This window comes from Trichosurus vulpecula, chromosome 1 (genome assembly GCF_011100635.1).
Source record: "Trichosurus vulpecula isolate mTriVul1 chromosome 1, mTriVul1.pri, whole genome shotgun sequence".
In the NCBI taxonomy this organism is placed as follows: Eukaryota; Metazoa; Chordata; class Mammalia; order Diprotodontia; family Phalangeridae; genus Trichosurus; species Trichosurus vulpecula.
Genome location: NC_050573.1, coordinates 461,089,761 through 461,113,799, shown reverse-complemented (window position 1 = coordinate 461,113,799; position 24,039 = coordinate 461,089,761). Strand labels below are relative to the sequence as shown.

The 24,039-nt window shown below is 36.8% G+C and overlaps 1 protein-coding gene across 1 annotated transcript in view; it reads right to left on the bottom strand.

The window, feature by feature from the left end:
- The window catches only part of POLR3G (RNA polymerase III subunit G), a 72,297-nt gene that overhangs the window by 38,856 nt on the left and 9,402 nt on the right, over positions 1-24,039 (bottom strand). Inside the window, 2 exon segments of the mRNA XM_036741752.1 lie at positions 4,550-4,679; positions 6,689-6,810. Of these exon segments, the coding sequence (XP_036597647.1) occupies positions 4,550-4,679; positions 6,689-6,810 (252 nt within the window).

The window sequence follows — 24,039 nt, the reverse complement described above, 5'->3', positions numbered from 1 at the left end:
GACAACTCCAAAAGACTCATGATGGAAAATGCTATCCATATCCAGAGAAGGAACTATGGAATCTGAATGCAGATCAAAGCATACTATTTGTTCTCTCTTTTTTATTTTGCTTTGTTTCTTCTTTCTCGTGGTTCTTCCTATTGGTTTTAATTCTTCTTTACAACATGACTAATGTGAAAATATGTTTAATATAAATGTATATGTAGAGCCTATATCAGATTGCATGCCATCTTGGGGAGGGGAAGGAAAAAGTTGGGGGAGAAAAATCTAAAACTCAAAATCTCATGAAAGTGAATGTTGAAAACTAAAAATAAATAATTTTTTTAAAAAAGAAAAGAAATATCTAGAAGTTCTTGAACAAAATCCAAGAAAGAAGCAATAGTAAAACCCATAGTCTATGCATACACGAGCAAAAAGAACTAGAGGTCTAGATGCAAGGAGGTAAATTTGACCTCAGAAGTATGCATGAGACTTTAAAGATTAAAGCTTATGACAGGGACCATGGGCTCTAAATGGATATATTTCAAAACTATCTAAAAGAAAAAGATAAGGATGGAGAGGTAGCATTGCATATTAAGAAAATATGCTTATATGAGGAAATCCAGGAACCAGATGGAGGAAGCATGAAGGAAATTATTTCAGTGAAGGTCAAGGGAAGAAAAAAATAATTTTTATCACTGAAGTATGCTACAGTTTGGGCAGTGCCATACATAGAGTCAGGAAGACCTGAGTTAAAATCTGGCCTCAGGCACTTATCAGCTGTGTCATCCTGGGCAAGTCACTTAACTCTGTTTGCCTCAGTTTCCTCCTCTGTAAAATGAGCTGGAGAAGGAAATGGCAAACTATTCCAGTATCTTTGCCAAGAAAACCCCAAATAGGATCACAGAGAGTCAGTCACGACTGAAATGACTCAACAACAACATGTTACAGACCACTAGGAGAGAAAGCTGAAATAGATGAGGAGTTTGGCAACTAGATCTCAAGCCTGGCACAAAGGAATTATACTGCACTAATTGGAGACTTTAATCATCTAGACCTTTCCTAAAGCTCTCGCTCTGCCAAAAGCATAGTATCTAATAATTTTTCCACTTAGTGCTGTTCATTCGTCATAATATGGAAGAAACAAAAAGTGGAAATTCTATGTTGGATCTGATTCTCACTAACCAGAAGGAACTTGGTGCTGGGGTGGGAATGATGTGAACCTTAGGAAGAAGTGCCCATTCCTTCCTAGAGTTTATGAGTGACAGAAAATCTGGGAACAATCTGACATGCACTCTAGATGTTGGAAAAATAACTTCAAAAGTTTCAGAGGAAAGAGGTAGGATCCCATGGATTAAAATATCACAAGAGAAGAATTCATCCCAGGAGAACAAGAGATGCTCAAGACACAAAGGGAAACAATTTCAAAAGTGAGAAGGAAATGAATGTTTTCTCACGATCACTGTGGATACAAAGGGAGCTCACCAACCAACTTAGATTTTAAAAGAACTATACAGAAGATGGAAGCAAGGGCACATAACAGAAGGTGAATGTAAAAGCATGATGGAATAGTGTCTGAAATTATAAAGCTCAAAATGAGCTGAAGCTGACAAGGGAAGCCGACAATTTTAAAAATGGTATTTAAAATTTAGCTATGGTGGAGGGAAAAAAGGAATTAAAGAAGAGATACAGATGTTGCTTGGGAAGGATGGAACTATAAAAGCAGAGCTGCTCAATTGTTATTTTGCTTTTTTTCTCTGCCAAGAATGACCTTGACAGCGGAAATCACAGAATAAAATAAGAAGGAACTGAAACACAAAATTAATAAGGCGTAAGAGAGTGCCCATGATGCCCTTAATGAATTCAAGTCATCTGGCCCAGACGAACTCAAGTAATGAAAGAACCAGTTGATGTGACTGATTAGATTTCCAAGACTAAGGAAAACAAGAGAGATACCACAATATTGGGAGAGGGAAAATCACCTGGACTTTGAAAATGGGAAGAGAACAGAGTCTACAAATTATAAGCCCTGAGCTTGATTTAGAATCCTGAGAAAAGTGGTTAAAAAAAATAGTGTCTAAAATCTTAAAAAAGAAAGTTGTGATGACAAAGAACCAACATGGCTTCATCAAGATCAAATCACTAAGCAAAGCAATGAAGGGAAGGTTGATTTTTGCCAAGCTTTTGATAAAGCAGAGGCAGTGTGGTCCAGTACGTAGAGAGCTGGCCTTGGAGGCAAACAGACCTCTGTTTAAGTCCTGCCTCCAGCATATTGATCCTGTGACCCCTGCAAGTCATTTCATCTCTCAGTGCACTTGGCAACCCTCTCTCTGCAACTGTAAGTTGCAGAAAAAGTGCCACCAACTTATTTAGTAAAGGGAGTCTCATCACCTGGGAATTCCTAACACCAGGGGAATCACAGATCCAATGCCTATCCTTTTAATAAAGCATCTCTTAATATTTTTGTGGAGAAGGTAGAATAATCATGTAATTAGTTAAATTCACAATGGGTTAAATGATCAGACTTAAAGAAGAATTTTTAATGAATTGTCAACGTGGTAAGAAATCTCCAGTGAAATTCCTTCCTTCAGAGATCTGTTCTTTGCCCCATGCTAGTTATTTTTATAAATGACTTAAATAAAGGAAGAGATAGCACACTCAAACTGGTAGAAGATTCAAAGTTGGTAAAGATAACTAACACAATGGATGACAGAGTTGGGATCAAAAAGAATCTTGATGTGCCAAAAACACTGGCTAAATCTAGTAAGATGAAATTCAACAGGAATAAATGTAAAGTCTTGCATGCATGTACCAAAAAAAAAATCAACTTAACAAGTATAAGAGAGGAAGGCATAGTTAGATCATAGACTGTCTGAAAAAGATTTGAAGTTTTAGGCGGACTACAATTTTAATGCGAGTTGGCAACACAACGTACAACCAAAAAGTTAATGTGATCCTAGACCCCAATAATGGACAGATCTCCAGGAATAGGGATATAATACTCCCACTGTACTCTGCCCACATCAGACCTCACCTATAGCGAACCCAAATCTGGGTGCCATGGTTGAAGGAGGATACTGATAAAAAGAAGGATTTCCAGAGAAGTGTAACTAGGATGGTGAAGGGCCTTGTGTCCACATCACATGAAAACCAGATGAAGGAACTGGGCATGTATAACTTGGAGAAGACCCTGGGGGATTGTGACAGCTATCTTCAAGTATCTGAAGGACAACCACGTAGGTGGAGGAGGAATTTGATTGGTTCTATTTGTTGCCAGAGCAAAGAACCAGAACAACGGATAGGGAGATGAAAAAAAAGGCACATTCAGGCTTGATATCAGGAAAAACATCCTATTCTAGGGCTGTTCAGGAGTGGCATGAGCAATCTCAAGAGGTGGGGAATCTTTAAGAAAAGGCTAGATGACCACTTGTCAGGTAGTGGGAATTCCTTTTGCATGTGGGTTGAACTAAATAGATGGCTGCTGAACACTCCTCCAACTATCAAATTCTATGATTCTCTAAGTTTTGCCTTTCCTGGAGTTAAGATTTGTTATACTGTAGACATGGAGATCAATTAGTATTTTGTAAGACCCCTCGATCTACAAAGTTAATCACTAAGATCAATAAATAAGATGCTTAGTTTTGTTTTCTAAAAAATAAACACTCATGTTAAAGCAAACCAAAATTTTATAATTGAAACATACAGGTATGCATTAGTATCTCCAGAGCTATGACTTCTTAAAGCTATCTAGCATGTATTGGTAGCCTCGCCTATAACTGTTAGCCTGCATTCTAGGCCAATAGACCAACACTACATAACGGTATGAGAAAACATCTCAGATGACTTTTCTGCGGTGTCTCAGTGCTCCTACGTAACTGCTATTTTTTAACATTCTGAGGATTTTTTGACACATGAGGATTATTAAATCAATTAAAATGCTTTAAGGCAGCAGTTATGTACGATTATGTGATAAATGCTAATGGAAACTACAAAAACAGAGTCCTTGTACCCAAAGAAAATACTATTCAGCTAATAGTCCTATGAATATACATGTAAAGAGCATTAACTGATATTCATGATGCTTTCCATAAATAAAGATAATCCTAATTTGTCATAAGTAAGCTATCCGATTCAACAAATATTTACTCATCATATCATTTACTCTGGTTCAATCACAGCCTCTCTGAGTCTCAGCTTCCTCACTTGTAAAACAAGATGATTTCCAAAATCCTTTATAGTTTCAACATGCTATGACTGTAAGCTGCTTTGATCAAATATTTCATCTTACTGAAGCAACAGAGCAATCAGGGACAGTGAGGAAAATGCTATTCTAGCAACTTGCACTATTAAAAGTTTAAACACCACCTACCTAGGTAAATCACAGCAAAGGAGAAGTAAGCTTGAAAAACCAGTCAATGTTATCTTCTTTGGAGATACAGAAGAAAATGTGCCATTTCTGTGTATTTGACATTTAAAGTCTATCCAATGTGCATTAATTAAGCATTGCCTTGGTGTTTTAGCACTGTTATGTTAGTAAGCCCCAAACACCACCACACACTCACACACATACCTTGTTTTTCTTCCTCTGTGTCCATAAAATAAGGTGTTCTTTTCATGGTTGCTCTAAACTCCTGTTTTAAGGCCAACATGTATTCTTCTGCTTCTCCTGCTTTGAGAGGCACTGGCTTATAATCTGTGTCCTGTGTAATTAAAGAGGGAGGGAGCGAAAGTTATTTTTTAAAAGAACATACATATATTGTCATTCTTTATTCCATTAAGTTTCCTTTTCATTTCAACAGCAGCAATTAGGTGGCACATTGGACAAAGCTCTCTGGGCCTAGAGCCAGGAGACATGAGTTCAAATCCAGCCTCAGACACTGACATGCTATGTGACCCTGGACAAGTAATTTAATCTGCCTCAGTTTCCTCATCTGTAAAATGGGGATAATAATAGCCCCTATCTTCCAGAGTTGTTGTGAGAATCAAATAAGATAACATAAGATGCTGTGCAAAACATAAAGCACCATATAAATATTAACTATTATTAAGCTTTGGGCATGTTCATTAAATGGGTATGAGAAATAATTCTTTTGGACCCCCTACTCTATTCTAAGCATTATTAATCAGTTTGCTATGATTCCACAGGGGTAGTGAGTATAAGTTCTGTATATTAGGCCCCAGGGCTGTGAGCTGCAGATTGTAAGTTCATTTGCTTAATCACAGGAAGCTAACTAGAGGCCCTCCACTTTTGTTTTTCCTGTTATGTTGGCCAAGCCCAGTGTGGCAGGGGTGACTCAATTACATAGAAAGTCCCCCATCTTATTTTTAGACCTCCAGACCATACTGTCTTGTCCAATATGAGCAGGGGGCCATCTTATGACCACTTGGTCAGGGGTGATGCCTCATGCTTTGCCCAACCTGAGACCGCACCTGCTAACAGCATTTCAAGAGGATGCATCATTTTTTGGCCTGCAAAGCAAGATATATCAACCAAAGGGATCCTGTACTTTGTATAGCCTCTTTAGAATATTCAGGTATCAAATCTGGGATAAGGCCTTATTAAAAATAAGGCCCTGGAAGAAGGGGGCATCTCAGATCACGAAGAAGATCTGAAGTCCTTTCATTAGAGGGGACGATGGACCCTTTAATAAAGTCCTGTTGGCTCAGAACTCTGCTTCAGTCTCTCTTATGTAGGTTGGACAATTATAATCCCCACCTTGTGATACCATGCTAACTTGTAAAAGAAAAATGTCTCAAAAGTATCTTGAATAAATTAGATAATTAGTTCAACTAGTATATTTAGGGACAAAAATAAAATTGTATACATACAAGATAGAGTAAAAGTACAGGTCACCCCCCCCAAAAAAAACCCCCAAAATCCATGATTGTCATATATAACAATTTAAATAGAATTTAACAAACAGAAGTATAAAACTGATATGATGTGGAGATATATTGTTTTAGCAAAGAGTAAAACATGTAGAAGTGGTGAAGGATATAATCCTTATGATATATTTCAGCACTATTTGGACCCTTAGTTGAATCCTCTACCTAATTTTCCCCACATATTTAAAAATAATGCATTTTAAGAAAGGCAATGTGGCATAGTGGATGGAGGAGTAGGCCTTGCAGTCAGGAAGACTTGGCTTTGTCCTCTGCCACCTTCTACTTTGGATACCCACAGAACAAGTCAACTAAACTCCTAGAGTCCCAGGTGACTCTCAAGACTACAAATTATAGACAAGTTGCTCATTTGCATTGGTGGAAGTAGTTTCTATACTAGCAATTCCCCAGCCAATTAAATCTTATTTCTAGACCAAAAAACAGCTGTCTAGAAACTGAAATCAGCTGAGAGAGAACAAATAAGTAACTTAACAAAAGTAAGAAGGTTAAACTAGAATCTCTTCCATTATTGAAAGGATTCTTACTTGGGGGGGAGGGGTCCATGAACGTAAAAAAAATTGTTAAATGCATTTCAACATGAGTGATTCCCTTTATAATTCTATGTATTTTATTTTATGTATTTAAAAACATGATTCTAAGAAGGGGCCCAAAAACTTCACCAGAGTGCCAGAAGGGTCTAGGGTAATGAACCTCTGCATGAAGAGAATGGGAATAATCAATATTAATAATTTATCTATGAATGTTGAACCTTAAGATGGTCTGAAACCTGATCCAAAAGAATAGAATGGCATGCTGGGATACTTACAGGATATAGCGGTGGAGGTTTCAACACCACATCAGGTAACTTTTCACCTCTAGCAAAACCGATAGCCTCAATGTTAAAGGTAAAAGAAGCACGTCCTCTTCCTCTGTTTCCAGCCATTAGAACTCTTACACTATAGAAAGACAGCCAAATCCCAAGGGACAGTATGTTAGGAATAAAAATTAAAATGACACCTTATAATTTGAAAAAGATTCATATTCCCTTTATTCAATTATAAACTTGTCACTCCAGTCAGAGACTATCTCTTCAAAAAAGATTTATTGAGGCACCTAATATATTCAAGGCATTGAGTTGGACATTAAAGGTTACCAAAAAAAAAAAAAAACCCAAACATTACAGCCCTAAAGTAGTTCGCATGCTTTAGGGGTGGGGGAGGGGAGAAATAGGTGAACAGATACAAAAATCAGGTCTCCTAACCAGGAAAACAACATATATAATGACTACAACCCTGTAAATGAAAAAAAAAAAACCCAGAAAACCCAACAACAAGAAAAGAAGCTAAACACCTGATAATTATAATGACATAACTTCGCCCTGGAGAAGAGTTAAGAAAATTTACCTCCCTATCTTGCAGAAGTAAAGGACTACAAGTATAGGATTTTTTTTTAGTAGAATAGGAAGAGGACTGCACATGAAACTGCAACTCTCTTATGTATAGTTTTCTTTTTAAATATATAATGAAGTTATCATGTAAATTTTTCCTTTCCCCCCACCCTAGAAATGGCTACCATTAGACACAAATATGTGTATATATGTAAAAAACATACTATATATACTTCTACTTGTCAGTTCTTTCTCAGGATGCAGATAGCATCTTCCTTCATAGGTCCTTTGTAGTTAGTTTGGGGTATTCATAATAGTAGAAATGACTTGGATGCTCCAAGTTATTCTTTAAAAAATACTGCTGTTACTGTATACAATGTTCTCTTGGTTGTGCTCATTTTGCACTTCACTATTTTGTGCAAGTCTATCCATGTTTTCCTAAGATCACTGAGCTCATTATTTCTTATATCAGAGTAGTATTCCACCACAATCATATACCACAACTTGTTCAGCCATTTGCCAATTGATGGGCTTCTCCACAATTTCTAGTTCTTTGCTGCCACAAAGAGAACTGCTATAAATATGTTAGAACATATAGACTCTTTTCCTTTCTCCCTAATCATTTTGGGAAACAGACTTAATGGTAGTATTGCTGGGTCAAAGGTCATAAGTTGTTTAATAACTCTGGGTATAATTCTAGATTGCTCTCCAAAATGGTTGAATCACTTCACAATTTCACCAACAGTGAATTAGAGTCCCAATTTTTCCACATCCCCTCCAACATTTGTCACTTTCCCCTGCTATCATTTTAGCAAATCTGATACATGTAAAATATCTCAAGGTTGTTTTAATTTGCATTTCTCTAATCCATAATGATTTAGAGAATTTTTCATATGACCATAATTTGTTTTGATTTCTTTATCAAAAAACTACCTGTTCATATCCTTTGACCATTTATTAATTGGGGAATGATGTGCATTCTTACAGATTTTACAAAATTTTTTTAATATGTATTTGAGATAGACCTTTATCTGAGAAACTGTCTACAAACTTTTTTCCCAATTTTCTGATTTCCTTCTGATTTTGGCTACGCTGGTTTTATTTATACAAAACCTTTTTAATTTAATGTACTCAAAATTATCCACTTTATCCTCCCAATACTCTGTCTCTAGTTTATTCATAAATTGTTCACCTGTCCATAAATCTGATAAGTACTATGTTCCATGTTCTTCAAATTTTCTTGTGATAGCTCCTTTTATATATAGCTATTGTATACATTTTGACCTAATCTTGGTAAATTGTGTAAGATATTGGTCTATGTGCAATTTCTACCAAACTGCTTTCCAGCTTTCCCAACAATTTTTACGAAATAATTATTATCCCCCAAACTTAAGTCTTTACACTTGTCAAACACAAAATTACTATAGTCATTTACTGCTATAAATTGTATGTCTACTCTGTTCCACTGATTTACCTTTCTGGTCCTTAGCCAGTATCAGATAGTTTTGATAATTATTGCCCCATAATATAGTTTTAGATCTAGTACTGCTAAACCTCCTTCCTTTATGTTTTTTTCATTAGTCCCTTTGATATTCTTGACCTTTTGTTCTTCCAAATGAATTTTGTTAATATTTTTGGTAATTTAATTAGGACAGCATTGAATATATAGAACAATTTAGGTAAAATGATCATTTTTGTTACATCAGCCCTGCCTACCCATGAAAAATTAATATTTCTCCAACTACTTAAATCTGATTTTATTTGTATAAAAAGTTTTTATAATTTGGTTTATATTGTTCCTGGGTTTGTTTTGGCAGATACATTCCCAGGTATTTTATACTGTCTACAGTTATTTTAAATGGGGCATCTCTTACTATTTCTCCTTGCAGGCTTTTGTTGGTGATATATAGGAATGCTGATGATTTATGTGGGTTTACTTTATATACTGCTACTTAGCTAAAATTATTATTTCAACTAACTTTTTAGTTGAGTCTTTAGGATTTTCCAAGTATATCATCATATTGTCTGCAAAAAGAGAGTTTTATTACCTCATTGCTCATTCTGATGCCTTCGATTTCATATGCTTCTCTTATTGCTATTGCTACGATTTCCAATAGAATATTGAATAGTGGTGACAGTGGCCATCCTTGAGTCATATCAGTACTTACTGGGAAGGCTTCTAGCTTATACTCATTACAAATAATACTCGCTGATAGTTTTAGGCAAATGCTTCTTATCAATTTAAGAAAAAAATCCACTTATATCTATACTTTCAGTGTTTTTATAGACATGGGTGTTATGCTTTGTCAAAATCCTTTTCTGCAGCTATTGATACAATCATATTGTTTATTGATTATTGTTACTTTTATTATTGACACAATCAATAGTTTTCCTTGTGTTAAACCATCTCTGCCTTACTGGTCACAATATACGATCTGTTGTAATCTCCTAGCCAGAATTTTATTTAGGATTTTTACATCCATATTGATTAATGAAATTGGTCTATAATTTTCTTTCTCTGTTTTTTACTCTTCCTGGTCAATATCATATGTTTCTCTTTGCCTACTATTCCAGATAATTAATTTAATGCTGGAATTAGTTGGTCGTTAAATGTTTGGTAGAAGTCATTTGTAAATCCATCTGGTGCTGGTGCTTTTTTTCCTTGGAGGCTCACTTATAGGCTGTTCAATTTCTTTATTTAAAATAAGTCTATTTAGATATTCTATTTTCTCTTCTGCTAATCTAGGCAGTTTATTTTTTGTATATATTCTTCTATTTCACTTACATTGTTGAGTTTATTGGCATATAACTGGGTAAAATAATTCCTTATAATTGCTTTGACTTCATTTGTTAGTGGTATATTCACCCTTTTTATTTTTAGTACTGATGATTTCATTTTCTCTTTTTAAAAAAATCATATTAACCAATGGTTTACATTTTTTTTTCATAAAAACAACTAGTTTTATTAATTCAATGGTTTTCTTACACTCAATTTTATTAATCTCACCTTTAATTCTTAGATTTCCAATTTAATGTTTAATTGGGGATTTTTAGTTTGTTCTTTTTTTTTAACTGCATACTTAATTCATTGGTCTGCTCTGTATTTTACTCATGTAAGCATTTACAGATATGAATTTTCCTGATTATTGCTTTTGCTTTAACCTCTTTCTGAGCGGCAGCAGCATCAAGGTGTGTCGGTAGGCAGAATGGCCTTTGTTTTCTTTGAGTGACTCAGTTTATCTCATCGAGCCTTGCTGGGTGCTGGGCCCCAGGCCCAGAGCCCTGTTAGGTGTGGAACCTTGGTGGGGTCATCTTCAGGGAAGCTCTTCACCTTTCCCCGGTGCCTGCTGCTTCTCTTCCAGGGCAGGAAGCCCAGAGACCCATGCCTGGGAGCAGAGAACTTCCTGTATGACAATTCATGGGGCTGGCTGAGGGGAGGTGTTGACTCCACCTATTGGGTGTTAACCTAGTCTACGTGGATGTGAACCTCCCAGGGTCCTAGGGGGAGGGGCCAACTCAAGAACCAATCAGCCCTGGTCATTCAGGTGGCGCTTGATGATGTCAAAAACTCTATAAGAGGAGAGAAGACAGCTTGAAGAGCCCTTTTTTTCTTTCCGTTGGAGCCAGAGATGCCTACAGCCGAAGCTGAAGCAGGAGCACGTGTGGACCGAGGAGTGCTGAGCAAGGACTTGAGGCCAGTGGGTAATCTTCTTACCGTAGAGCGGAAGCATGTATATGATTTTGCTTTATACCATCATGCTTCTCTGTGGCCTCCTGGTTACTCTTGTGAGGCGGACTTATTGGGCCTGGAAGCTTTTGATCAAAATATCAAAATGGGGATGCTGGTTCGTGGGTCTGTTACTGTGGAGCTTAAATACGTGCTTTAATTCTTCTGTCTTCTACCTAGGGAATTCCTTATATCCTGCGGTTCCGAACCTTTCAGGCATATATATGATTCTCTTTGAAATCATAAATTCTGCCTTCATAATACACAAGGCCCTTCAGTTTTAAAGCTTCATTGATTGGATGAATACTTTAAATTTAGTGGTCATACTTCTTTAGGGATCTCATAACTCCCCTACTACCAAATTCAACATCCTTCTATCCTGAAATCATTGCTTTACATTATTCAACACAGAATTAGTTGGAGTTCTCTTTTATGTTCATATGAACAGTATGAAGAAACAAATATTAAATTGGATATTTCACATGTTTGTTAAAGCTAGAAAATCACTTAACATAATTTTTAATAATTCCATCTAACTTTTAAAAAATATTAAGCACTATTTTTAGACTCTAGAGATAAAAATACTAAAATTAAAAAAAAAACAACCCATTATCAATGACCTTACATTCTACTAGGCAAACCCCTCCTCATGTGCCTATATCCCAATATTCTTGTTCATTTTAAAACAATTCAAAATTAGCTAATTGTGAAAATTATCTTCCATTTAAAAAATTTTCCCCTTCTGCTAGCTCAGATATTCTGTGATTCTCTACCTTTTTACTACAAAACCAAAAGGCAAAAGAGATCAATGCTCAAATGACATCCTCCAAATGGTTTTTCAATTGCTAAGTCAATGGAATACATATTGAGTCTATCAAGTCAAGTTTTGAAAGTACTGGGAACATGTTAAGGGGCATGGCAAAGAAACACTTTTCTCAATCCCCATTCATTCTCAAAAAAATCCAAAAAATAAGTTGTATGCCAACTTTGTAGTAATTAAAGTTGAATCCATAGGGGGAAAAAGATATCTTCAGGAATTAACATACAAGAAAGCTAATCTTTAAAGTCCTTCCTCCTCCCCTCTACAAGCCTCAAGGCTCCAGGTACTGAGGTACAAATCAACTGGAAAGCCCGGCCCTAGGGACTATATTGAGATCCCCTCTTACATCATTTCACCTCACACTTTAATCATATTGTTCCACCCCTACTCCCACCCCCAATTAAGTCTGTAGAGGCTGCGCAGATCCTGATTATGCTCACCCAGTGAAAGAAAGGACAAAACTAAAGGGAGGATCTGGGGCAAGGAAGCAGCATGAGTGGATTGCATTGAGTCAGAAAAGAAAGGAAACTAAAATTTAGCTAGGACTACTCTAGTTTCCCCCCTCCCCTGCCCCAAAGGCTATTTGAGGCAGGGACTCAAGTGAGCATACACTCAATCCCCAGTGTGGGAGGAGGCTGAGATAGCTTTGCAGCCCCGCCCCAAGGTACCTATAAGCAAAGAGGGAGTCATAAATTAAGTAACAGGAATATTAATGGGGGAAAGCACAAGCAAATAAAACAACAGAGAAGATAATAAAACTAAAAGGAAAAAGTACTGAATGGATGACAAAGTTCTTTTAATAAGCATTACAAAACAAAGGAAAGTGAATTAGAGCCTGAGACACAGAATCCTGTGGAATTGCAAGAAAGTATGAAACAAAAAGAAAAAGAATTTACGGCATTCCTGGAAAGAAAGGGAAAAAAAGGTGAGTATAACATTAGATTTGGAAGCAACAAATAAATACAATTACCAAGAAAAGAAAAAAGTAGCAAAATAAATTTCACTGCATTTAGAGGTTTGCGTTTTTTCTTTTTAAGAGAAAGATCAACCTAGAAAGTAAAAAAAAAAAATTAAGGGGAAATCACGAAGAGATAAAAAGCGCATAAGGGAATAAGGCAGAACATAAAGAAGTAAGAGACATGAAGGGAGAGGAGCAGAACTGAAGCTCTAAATCCCATAACCCCACTACAGGTGAATCAATGTATTTTGTGGGACAAAACTATAGAATGGAAGTGGTGCATATTGGGGAGAAGAGAAGACAGACAGAAATGCGGAATGTGCCTTTAAAATCCATGAGGACTACTACAGTCTCTCAGCAAAAAGCTGGGCTACAGGAGAATGGGAGACAGGTGGCAGAAATGAAGAATTGAAACTGGGGAATAAAAGGGAGGGGTCTTAAGCCAATGGAGAAAGAGTAGAGAGTCCAACAAAAGAACACTAACTATGGAGGAAGAAGAGATATATGCCAGTTATGGGAAATGGTGACTTTATGATGGGTTTAACCTAGGGGGAGTGAGTACATGAAGACCACATTCTCTAAGATTACATTGAACAAGATTCTGTGCCAGGAAGAAGGAAATTTGAGCTGCTAGGGGCAGCTGGCTTCTTAAAGGAACAGGGCATAGATTAAAAAATGAGATGGCTTAACAAATGAGAAAATGGCAAGGGGGAGAACAAAATGTTGAACTGGATAATTTAGGGCACTAATTCCTACAATTAGATGGCTTCTATCCATATTACTTCCCTAATGAATTTCTAAGAATAAGGTACAAAAAAAAAAGGAATATTATGGCAGAAAAATAAAGGCAAAATTTGTTTGAAGAGGGAGCTCCAATACTTCAAAAACTTTAACACTATGAGAAGCACAAAGAAATTAAGAAAGAAAAAAATAAAGATATAGAACCAGAATAAAATTTCAGAAAAGATGAAGGAAAAGAATTAATGAGATAAACAAAGTGAAGAAATCCTTTTTAGAAAAAAATGCAAAAAATGTCACAATATGTTGCTGTAGGAGAGGGCAGGAAGGAAATTTTTTAACTAACCACTTAATTGGGGGTAAGGGCCATTAGGTAACGTTGTGGATAGAGACCAGGCCTGGAGTCAGACAGACCTGAGTTCATATCTGGCCTCAGATACTTACTGGTTGTGTGACTCTGGGCAAGTCACTTAACCCTGTTTGCCTCAGTTTCTTCATCTGTAAAATGAGTTGGAAAAGGAAATAGCAAACCACTCTAGTATTTTTGCCAAGAAAATCCCAAATGGGGTCTAAAAGAGTTAGTTGGATGTGACTGAAAAACAAGAAATAACTGAGGTGGGAAGAATGAGAGGAAGAAATAAACAAATTACTTAAGAAATAAAATTTAAGTACCTCTCCCCCCCAAAAAAAACTAGCCAAAGAAGTTAAAAATTTTGGAGAAGACTTTGGAAATAGGGTTACATGTAGGGATTTCTTTTTTAAAAACAACTTTTAAAAAAAATGCAATATTAGACCTACAAGTGAAGGAAAACAAACATAACTGTCACAACACTAAATGTCAATGTCAATAAAAAAGTGCCAGAATAGATAAGAAACCAATAATTCAAGAAAGACAAAAATTAAAGACAAACAGACTAAAAAAGAGAAGCTGGAACAAAATTTGCTCTGGATCAGATAAATCCAAAAAAAGCAGGTGTTAAAGTCATGCTACCGGACAAAATAAAAAAAAAAACCTCACAATATCAGTAGAGATAAAGAAGGAAATTACTTAAAAGGAACCACAGGCAAAGAGCCAATAACAATATTGAGTATACATCGAATGGCATAACACCTAAATTCATAAAAGAAAAATTAACTTAGTGGCAAAAAGTTTTATACAGTAACACAAGTGGAATAGAAGTATTTAATGTTCTTCTCTCAGATCTGAACAAATCTAACAGAAAGATAAAAGGGAAAATACAGAACTGACAAAACTGTTGAAGAATTTGGAGTGAAAAGATTTATTGCACCTTTTGAATGGGAACACTAAAGATTGTGTATATTCTGAAGCAACAACCTGATGAAAAAGAGTAAAACCAACAAAGTGAAAAAATAAACAATGTGAAATCACAACAAACCCAGTAGAAATAAAAATTATTAGGACCTACTATATGTGGTTCTATGCCAATAAAATTGAGAATTCAAAGATATAGAGAATTAGCTACAAAAATATAAAATACCTAAATCAATGGTACACCAAACAGATCTTAAATGATTCAATTTGAGAAAAGGAAATTGAAATAACTTTAAAGGAACTACCAAGATGTGGAGGTGTGGGACAGGACCCTGGTTTAAATGTATTTACAGAAGAGTTCTACTAAACTTTTAAAGAATAATTAATACCATATGTAAGGAAATGATTAAAACATTTAAGAATAAAAGGCATTCCCCAATGATAAATGGTCACTTAAGGATGTGAATGGGCAATTTTCTAAGGAAGAAATCAATAGCCATATGAAATAATGCTCTAAATCACTAATTATTAGAGAAATACAAATTAAACCAACTCTGAGGAACTATGACACATCCATAGGATTGAAAAAATTGACAAAAAAAGAAAAGAAATGTTGGGAATGTTGTGAAAAAACAAGCGCATCGATGTACTGCTGATGAAGCTGTGAATGGGTAGTTATTCTGGAAAGAAATTTGGAACCATGCCCTGAAACTTCTTAAACTGTGCATACCTTATAACTCAGGAATGCCACTTCTAGGTCTATACTCCAAAGGGATCAAAGAAAGAGAGAAGAGTCTCTATGTACAGAATGTTTATAGCAGCTCTTTTTGTAGAGGCAAAGACCCAGACACTAAAAGGATGCCCAAAAATTGCAAACCTCCCTGGTTTCCTTTAAGTCCCAACTAAAAAGCTACTTTCTACAGAGGTCTTCCCCAACCCCTCTTAATTCCAGTGCCTTCCCTATTTAAATTACATTCTACTTATCCTGCAGATAATTTATTTTGCATATATTTGTTTGCATATTGTCTCCCAGATTAGACTGTAAACTCTTTGAGGGAAGGGGCTGTCTTTTGCCTCTTTAGGCATCCCCAACACTTAAGCAATGTCTGGCACCTACTAGGTACTTAATAAATGTTTACTGATTAGTTGATTATACAAATGTAACAGAATACTATACTGCCATAAGAAACGATGAATGGGACAGGTTCAGAAAAACCAGTGAAGAGGGGGGCGGAGCCAAGATGGCAGCAGGAAAGCAAAGACTCACCTAAAGCTCTCCCCAAGGACCCTCCAAACACCGATAAAAAATGGCTCTGAACAAATTCTAGAACTGTAGAACCCACAAAATAGCAGAGGGCAGCAGGGCTCCAGCCCAGGAAGTGGCTGGGTAAGGTCTATCGCATGGAGCTGGGAGGAGAATGGAGTATAGCCCAGCCTGGGCCATGCCAGGACCAACCAGACCAGGAACCAGGTGGAACAGGTTGTAGCTCCCTGAATCAGTGAGCTGTGGCAGTTACCAGACTTCTCAACCCACAAACACCAAAGGCAACAGACAAGGTTAGTGGGAAAAACTGTGGGGACTGAGTAAAAGGAGTTCATGTTCGGCCACCACCCTGGAGGTGCAGCTCTGAGGCTGCAGTTGCTTCAGGCCCCAGGCCCACCTGGTGGGAGGAATTGAGTGGCGGATCAGAGCGTGAGTACACAGCCTGCTTAGATCTGAGTCGGAGTCCAGGTTGGCAGTTCTTGGGGGAGGAGGAGCACTGTTGTGGCACAGCTTGCTGTGTAGAAATAGCTCTGAAAACAGCAGTGCAGCCCCTCAAGCTTAGAACAAAGTACTCTCTACTCTACAAGCAGTCATACCCTGACAAAAAGCTCAGGGGTCAAATAGTTGGCTGGGAATATGAACAGGCAGCAAAAATGTATTCAGATTCAGACTCAGACTTTGGAATCTTTCTTTGGTGACAAAGAAGACCAAAATATATTGCCAGAAGAAGTCAACAAAGTCAAAGAACCTACATCAAAAGCCTCCAAGAAAAACATGAATTGGTCTCAGGCCATGGAAGAGCTCAAAAAGGATTTGGAAAAGCAAATTAGAGACTTAGGGGGGAAAATTGGTACAAGAAATAAGGTGATGCAAGAAAATCATGAAAAACAAGTCAATGACTTGCTAAAGGAGACCCCCAAAAAAAAATACTGAAGAAAATAACACCTTAAAAAATAGATGAACTCAAATGGCAAAAGAGCTCCAAAAAGCCAATGAGGAGAATTAGCCAAATGGAAAAGGAGGTCCAAAAGACCACTGAAGAAAATACTACCTTAAAAATGAGATTGGAGCAAGTGGAAGCTAGTGACTTTATGAGAAATCAAGATATTATAAAACAGAACCAAAGGAATGAAAAAGTGGAAGACAATGTGAAATATCTCATTGGAAAAACCACTGACCTGGAAAATAGATCCAGAAGAGATAATTTAAAAATTATTGGACTACCTGAAAGTCAAGATCAAAAAAGAGCCTAGATATCATATTTCAAGAAATGATCAAGGAAAACTGCCCTGATATTCTAGAGCCACAGGGTAAAATAGAAATTGAAAGAATCCACTGATTGCCTCCTGAAAAAGATCCCAAAAAGAAAACTCCTAGGAATATTGTGGCCAAATTCCAGTTTCCAGATCCAGGAGAAAATACTGCAAGCTGCCAGAAACAATTTGAGTATTGTAGAACCACAATCAGGATAACACAAGATGTAGCAGCTTCTACATTAAGGGATTGAAGGGCTTGGAATATGATATTCCAGAGGTCAATGGAGCTAGGATTAAAACCAAGAATCACCTACCCAGCAAAACTGAGTATCATTCTCCAAGGCAAAATATGGACTTTCAATAAAATAGAGGACTTTCAAGCTTTCTCAGTGAAAAGACCAGAGCTGAATAGAAAATTTGACTTTCAAACACAAGAATCAAAAGAAGCATGAAAAGGTAAACAAGAAAGAGAAATCATAAGGGACTTACTAAAGTCGAACTATTTTGTTTACATTCCTACATGGAAAGATGATGTGTATAATTCATGAGACCTCAGTATTAGGGTAGCTGAAGGGAATACACACACACACACACAGAGGGGATAGGGTGAGTTGAATATGAAGGGATGATATCTAAAAAAATAAAATCAAATTAAGGATGAGAGAGGAATATATTGAGAGAGGGAGAAAGGGAGAGATAGAATGGGGTAAATTATCTCACATAAAAGTGGCAAGAAAAAGCAGTTTTGTAGGAAGGGAAGAGGGGGCAGGTGAGGAGGAATGAGTGAATCTTGCTCTCATCGGATTTGACCTGAGGAGGGAATAACATAGGCACTCAACTGGGTATCTTACCCCACAGAAAAGAAGGAGGAAGCAGATAAAAAAGAGGGGATGATAGAAGGGAGGGCAGATGGGGAAGGAGGTAATCAAAAGCACTTTCGAAAAGGGACAGGGTCAAGGGAGAAAACTGAATAAAGGGGGATAGGATAAGAAGGAGCAAAATATAGTTAGTCTTTCACAACATGAGTATTGTGGAAAGGTTTTGCATATTGATACACATGTGGCCTATGTTGAATTGCTTGCCTTTTTTAGGGAGGATGGGTGAGAAGGAATGAGGGGAGAGAATTTGGAACTCAAAGTTTTGAAAGCAGATGTTCAAAAAAAAAGTTGTTTTTCCATGCAACTGGGAAATAAGATATACAGGCAATGGGGCATAGAAATCTATGTTGCCCTACAAGAAAGTAAGGGAAAAGGGGATAGGGGGGAGTGGGGTGATAGAAGGGAGGGCTGACTGGGGAATGGGGCAATCAGAGTATATGTCATCTTGGAGTGGGGGGGAGGGTCGAAATGGGGAGAAAATTTGTAATTCAAAATCTTGTGGAAATCAATGCTGAAAACTAAAAATATTAAATAAACAAATAATGATTTTTTTAAAAGTAGAAATCAGAAAAAAAAACCAGTGAAGAAACATGTGAATTAATGCTGAGTATAGCGGGAAGAAGCAGGAGAACAATTTTATACTCTAACAAGAACAACCTGGAAAAACTTCAGAATTCTTATCAATGTAATATCAGACCATGATTCCAGAACATGGATGATAAAACTCTATTTCCACCTCCTGACAGAGAGAGGGTAAATGAGACCTGCATAACAACAGGTAATTTTTTTGCTATAACCAATGTGGAATTTCTTCTGTTTGACTATGCATTATTTGTTACAAGGGTTTTGTTTTTCTTCTTCTTCTTTCCCCCCAATGGTGAAAGGGAATGTGGCAAGGAGACAAAAACAATCATTTATTAATTTTTTTAAAAAGCAGTTTTAAAAAAGTATACCCACTTACAAAAAGTTTTGAAAGGAGAGAGCTGTAAACCAATATCATTAGTGAATATCAATTTTAAAATGCTAAATAAAATCCTGGCAAAAAGGCAAAGCAAAAAGCTGGCAAGAAGATGAAAGCAATTTTTCCAAAAAGCCATTCACTCTGATTAAGTCAGATGTAAAACAAAGATTCAAGGATAGTGCAACATTAGCAAAACAATTAACATAATCATATTAGGCGAAAAAATCTAAAACCTCATCATTATATCAATACTCAAGTGGATCTGTGACCTCATTAATTTTGGAGTTCCCTCCAACAATGCAATGCAGTCTTGCGTGCCCATTCGGCTGGTGGGACTCAACTATGTTTACCCCAAATTTCATCACATGGAGTCCATCCCAACATTCTGGATGGATGGATACATATAGAGATAGATATAGAAAGAAAAAACATTTATTAATTACTATGAGCCAAGCAGGGGCTAAAAGCTGGGATCACAAATAAATACATGCAAAAAGAAAGGCAGTCCTTACCCTTAAAGAGCTTACATTCTAATTAGGAAAGATAACAAATAAAAGAGCCAAAAAGCAGGGGGAGGAGTATAGGAGAAGTTAGAAAAGTAGTCCAGAAAGTCTAAGCCTGGTTAGAAATACCCGTAGCCAGCATGGGGAACTCCTCCAATGGAAATCTGGGAGAAGGAACTCACTATTTTGAGAAGACCATAGGATAGGGGTATTATTTACTAGCATAAGAAGGTTGCTAGGACAGAGGTTAAGAAGTGGTCCAGTGAGTGAGCCAGGTTTGAAGTGAGCATGCTGGAATCCTTTCTTGTTCTCTCCTGATCTGGCAAGGGAACCAAGGGAGTTCTCTGGTTATCCACCTGTCACTCTTCATTCTTGGCACATGTCCAGCCCTTCTTCTATTCCTGTTATACAGTTTCTTGATAGTCCTTTACTCCTGCTCTTTGGAGTTCTTCATTCCTTGTGTATTACAGCCTCCATAGGCTGTATTCAAGCCTATGACTTTCAATTTTTTGCCAGGACAAGCCGTTATTATATCAATAAATGAATAAAAAGCCCTTGTTACAGTCCAACTCTCAATTATGCTTTTTTAAAAAGAAACCCTACAAAGAATATCATAGAATGATCTTTTTAAATAAGATATAAATTATCTAAAACAAGGGCTAGAATTATTTAGAAGAGGAAAATAGTAGAAAGTTTCCCAAATAAAGGGTAAAGATGCCACCTTTTCTTAAATGTTCTAGAAATGGAAACAATAGCAATGTTTTAGAAATTAAAAGTATAAAGACGAGGAAAGAAGAACCAAAATTACCCCTATTGGCTGATTACATAACATTTTATTTAGAAAATCCTAGTGTATGGGACAATAATCCCCCCAAATGAAATATCAAAAGTTTCTCAAGGTAAAGACAGAGGCTTTATTTGCAAGTCTCTAGCGAGAATTGGGCATCGCCCACTCCAGAATGGTCTGGGGTGGGGAGGCAAGTTTCAGAAGGCAGTCAGTTTATGTACCCCTTAAAGGGCCCCCGCAAAACCCCCTTACAAAAACAATTCTAAGAAGCCCCAAAAACCCCCTTACACAAACAATTCTAAAAAGCTCCCAAAACCCCTCTGGACCTTTATCCCCATCCATGGGTGTTTTTGGCCTCACATTCTTGAAACAAGGAAAGATTCTTAATCTAACATCTTAACCTCAAACTAACAGACAGCCGTTACAGGCATGCTCACCCTATGTGTATGCAGGATGTGCATATGTGGTGTATGTGCAAGTTTAAGCGGGGGGGAAAGGGTGGGGGTCTAATTCTTAAACTTGAAGATATAGTTCAGGCGTTATGGAAGCTAAAATATTAAGTATCCTGTTCCTTAAATGGGAGACTTTCATCCATCCCACTCACTAGGAATCAGCAAAGAAACTAATTGAAAAAATCACAGCTTCACTAAAGTTGCAGGCTGCAAAGTAAACCGTCAAAAAATCAACATTTTTATATAGCAGTGACAAAATTCTGGCATTTAATGACAGAAAGGGGAATCCCACTCAAAATAACTAGAAAATGCACAAACTATTTGGGAATCAACCTACCAAACACACTCAATACCTATATAAATACAATTACAATAAAGAAATAATGAACAACTTAAATAACTAGAGGAATAATTAGTGTTCATGGCTGGGCCATGCCAATACAATAAAAATGACAATATCATGAATTTAATTCACAGATATAGTGCTATGCCAAACTATGTAAGGAATAATTGACAGAGCTAGACAAAATGAAATTCATTTAGAAGAACGAAATATCTGGAATGTAAAAACAATAATAATGAAAGAAGGTAAAGATGAAGCAGGACTATCTCTTTTAGAACTCAAATTATAATACAAACCAGTAATTGAAATGATTTAATACTGGTTAAAAATATAAAAGTAGATCAGTGGAAAAGACTAAACAAGAAAGAATCAGAAATAACCAAATACCTCAGTGATCCATCAATCCTCCTATTTGACAAGAACTACAGGAAAAGCAGAAAGCAGCCTTGCAGAAATTAGAACTAAACTAGAGTTTCATGGATCCCTTTGGCAATCTAGTGAAGTCTATGGACCTCTTTTCAGAATAATTTTTAGATGTACATAGTAAAATACATAGGATTACCAAAGGAACCAATTTACTGAAATAGTTCTCAGTTGTGTGTGTGTATGTGTGTCTGTGTGTGTGTCTGTGTCTGTGTACATCTCCTGGTTTAGATCAATTATCTTATACCATCTTCCATAATAAATTAAAAATGTACATGCATCCTGAATATTAAAGATCATACAAAATATTTTGAACATTAAATATTAAAGAATATTAAAGATCATAAAAATACTAAACAGTCATTTAAAAAATTACAAGAGGAGCAGACCATATGTCTTTCACAGCTATGTGAAGAGGCTGAATTCTTAACCAAACAAGGAATAGAGGCAATTACAATGGAAAAGTCTGTGCATAAGTAAAAAAAAAAAAAATGCTGGTTATTGGTCCTCCATTCTCGAAAAAGACCAATGATATCAGAAGAGTGATGCAAGTTAATAAAATTTAAGTGAGAGAGGGCTGTGCAAAGTCATCAGCCTCACTTTCTCCTCCAGTCATCTAAGTCTGGTGGGAAGACATAGGTCAGGAAGACTGAAGATGACCCCAGATACAGTAGGGCACCTTGGCCTTTTTTAGGCAAAGGTCTTTCCCAAGTCTTAGTTTGTCTGAGGCAATACCCATTCAGTGATTTAAGGCTAGGTAAGAAATGAGGCAAAAGATGGCCTAGTTTGCCTACTCAAAAAAAAAAAAATCAAACTGGAAGGGGAAGACCCTCAGGGTTTCTGGCCAGAACAGAAACAATTGTTATTCATACTCCCTGTTATTCATACTCCCTCCATACTCCTTCAGAGCCACCAAAACCCCAAAAAATGGGATGGGGCAAACTACTGGCCAATCAGCAACAGCCAGAGTGATTTAGGTTTAAGTTGTGGTCTAGTAGCTCCATTTGAATGCTAAAGGTCTTTATCAAAGCCTGGTTTTCCAGGGTTCTATTTCAAGAAAATGAAAAGGTTTTGTTTAAGCAAAATGAATGCAACTAGCATAAGAAGGCAAGGTGTCAACAAGAGAGAAAAAATTTGTACCAAATATTTGATAGAGGCCTGATATCCAAGATAAAAAGCAAAGTAAAAAATAAATAGCCAAAAAGCCATTTCCTCATGGAAAAAGTCTTTGCTTCAACTGTCTTTCCTTTTAAACCCTAGAACTTAGCATGGAGCTTGGTACATAGTAAAGGCTTTAATAAATGGCTTTTCATGCATTCATTCATTCCTTTGTCAAAGGATAAACAATTTTCAAAAAGAATAACCACATGAAAGAATGCTCCAAATTACTAATAAGAGAAATAAAACATAACAACCCAGAAGTCTCACATCACAAGCAGCAACATGGCAAAGATGACAAAAGTTGGGAATGATCAATGTTTGAGGAATTGAGTGAAAGACTGGACACACTTAGTGCTGTGAATTAGTCTAGTCAATCTGAAAAGTAATTTGTAATTATGCAAAGAAAATGAATAAAATATCTATACTCTTTGACCTAGTGATTCCCCTGGCTATGCATACACCTCAAGAGGTTAACAACTTTTTATGGCACAGTGAATACAGCACTAGGCTAGGAACTCATCTTCATGAGTTCAAATCCAGTCATAGACACTTACTAGCTGTGTGACTCTGGGCAAGTCATTTAACCTTGTTTGCCTTAGTTCCTTATTTGTAAAATGATCTGGAGAAGGTGTATTGGCAATCCAAGATGGGCTTTTAGCACTTATTCGATCAAGTGCCCTTGAAGAGTTTGGCCTTTGTTTCCTTGATTAAACTAGGGGTCCTTGATGACCTCCTTGCCTCAAGTGAAAGCCTAGTTTACTTGGGTTTGAGTGACATGTTTGCGACATCAGAGACTTTTAGTCCACATGGGTTTAAGTCAAATTTTTGTGACGCTTTTAGGTCCCATGGGTGAGTCGCATGTGTGACTCACCTTTGACCCTGAACAAGACATATAAACCCAGAGGTTGGCATTCTCTTGGAGGCTCAGGACTCTGGGCAGCTGCTCTAAGGGCCTCCCAGCTGAACTCAGATGTTGATGGTTTCTTGGTAACTATGAATTGTATTTGGTCTGTTTATAAATGTATGTTTGTAATTTTTTGTATTTGCTCTGAAATTCAGGGTGCTGGCTTTTTCCCCTGAACTAAGTGAATGATATTTGTATGTTCCGATTAAATTGAGATTGTTAACTCCTAGTAAAGCAGATCAAAGAACCTGTGTTGGCAGGTTGTTGTGTGATGGTTGTTGGTGGGTCTTACACCCCTACAGCAGCTGCCAGCAGATTGTTGCTACAGATGGAAATGGCAAA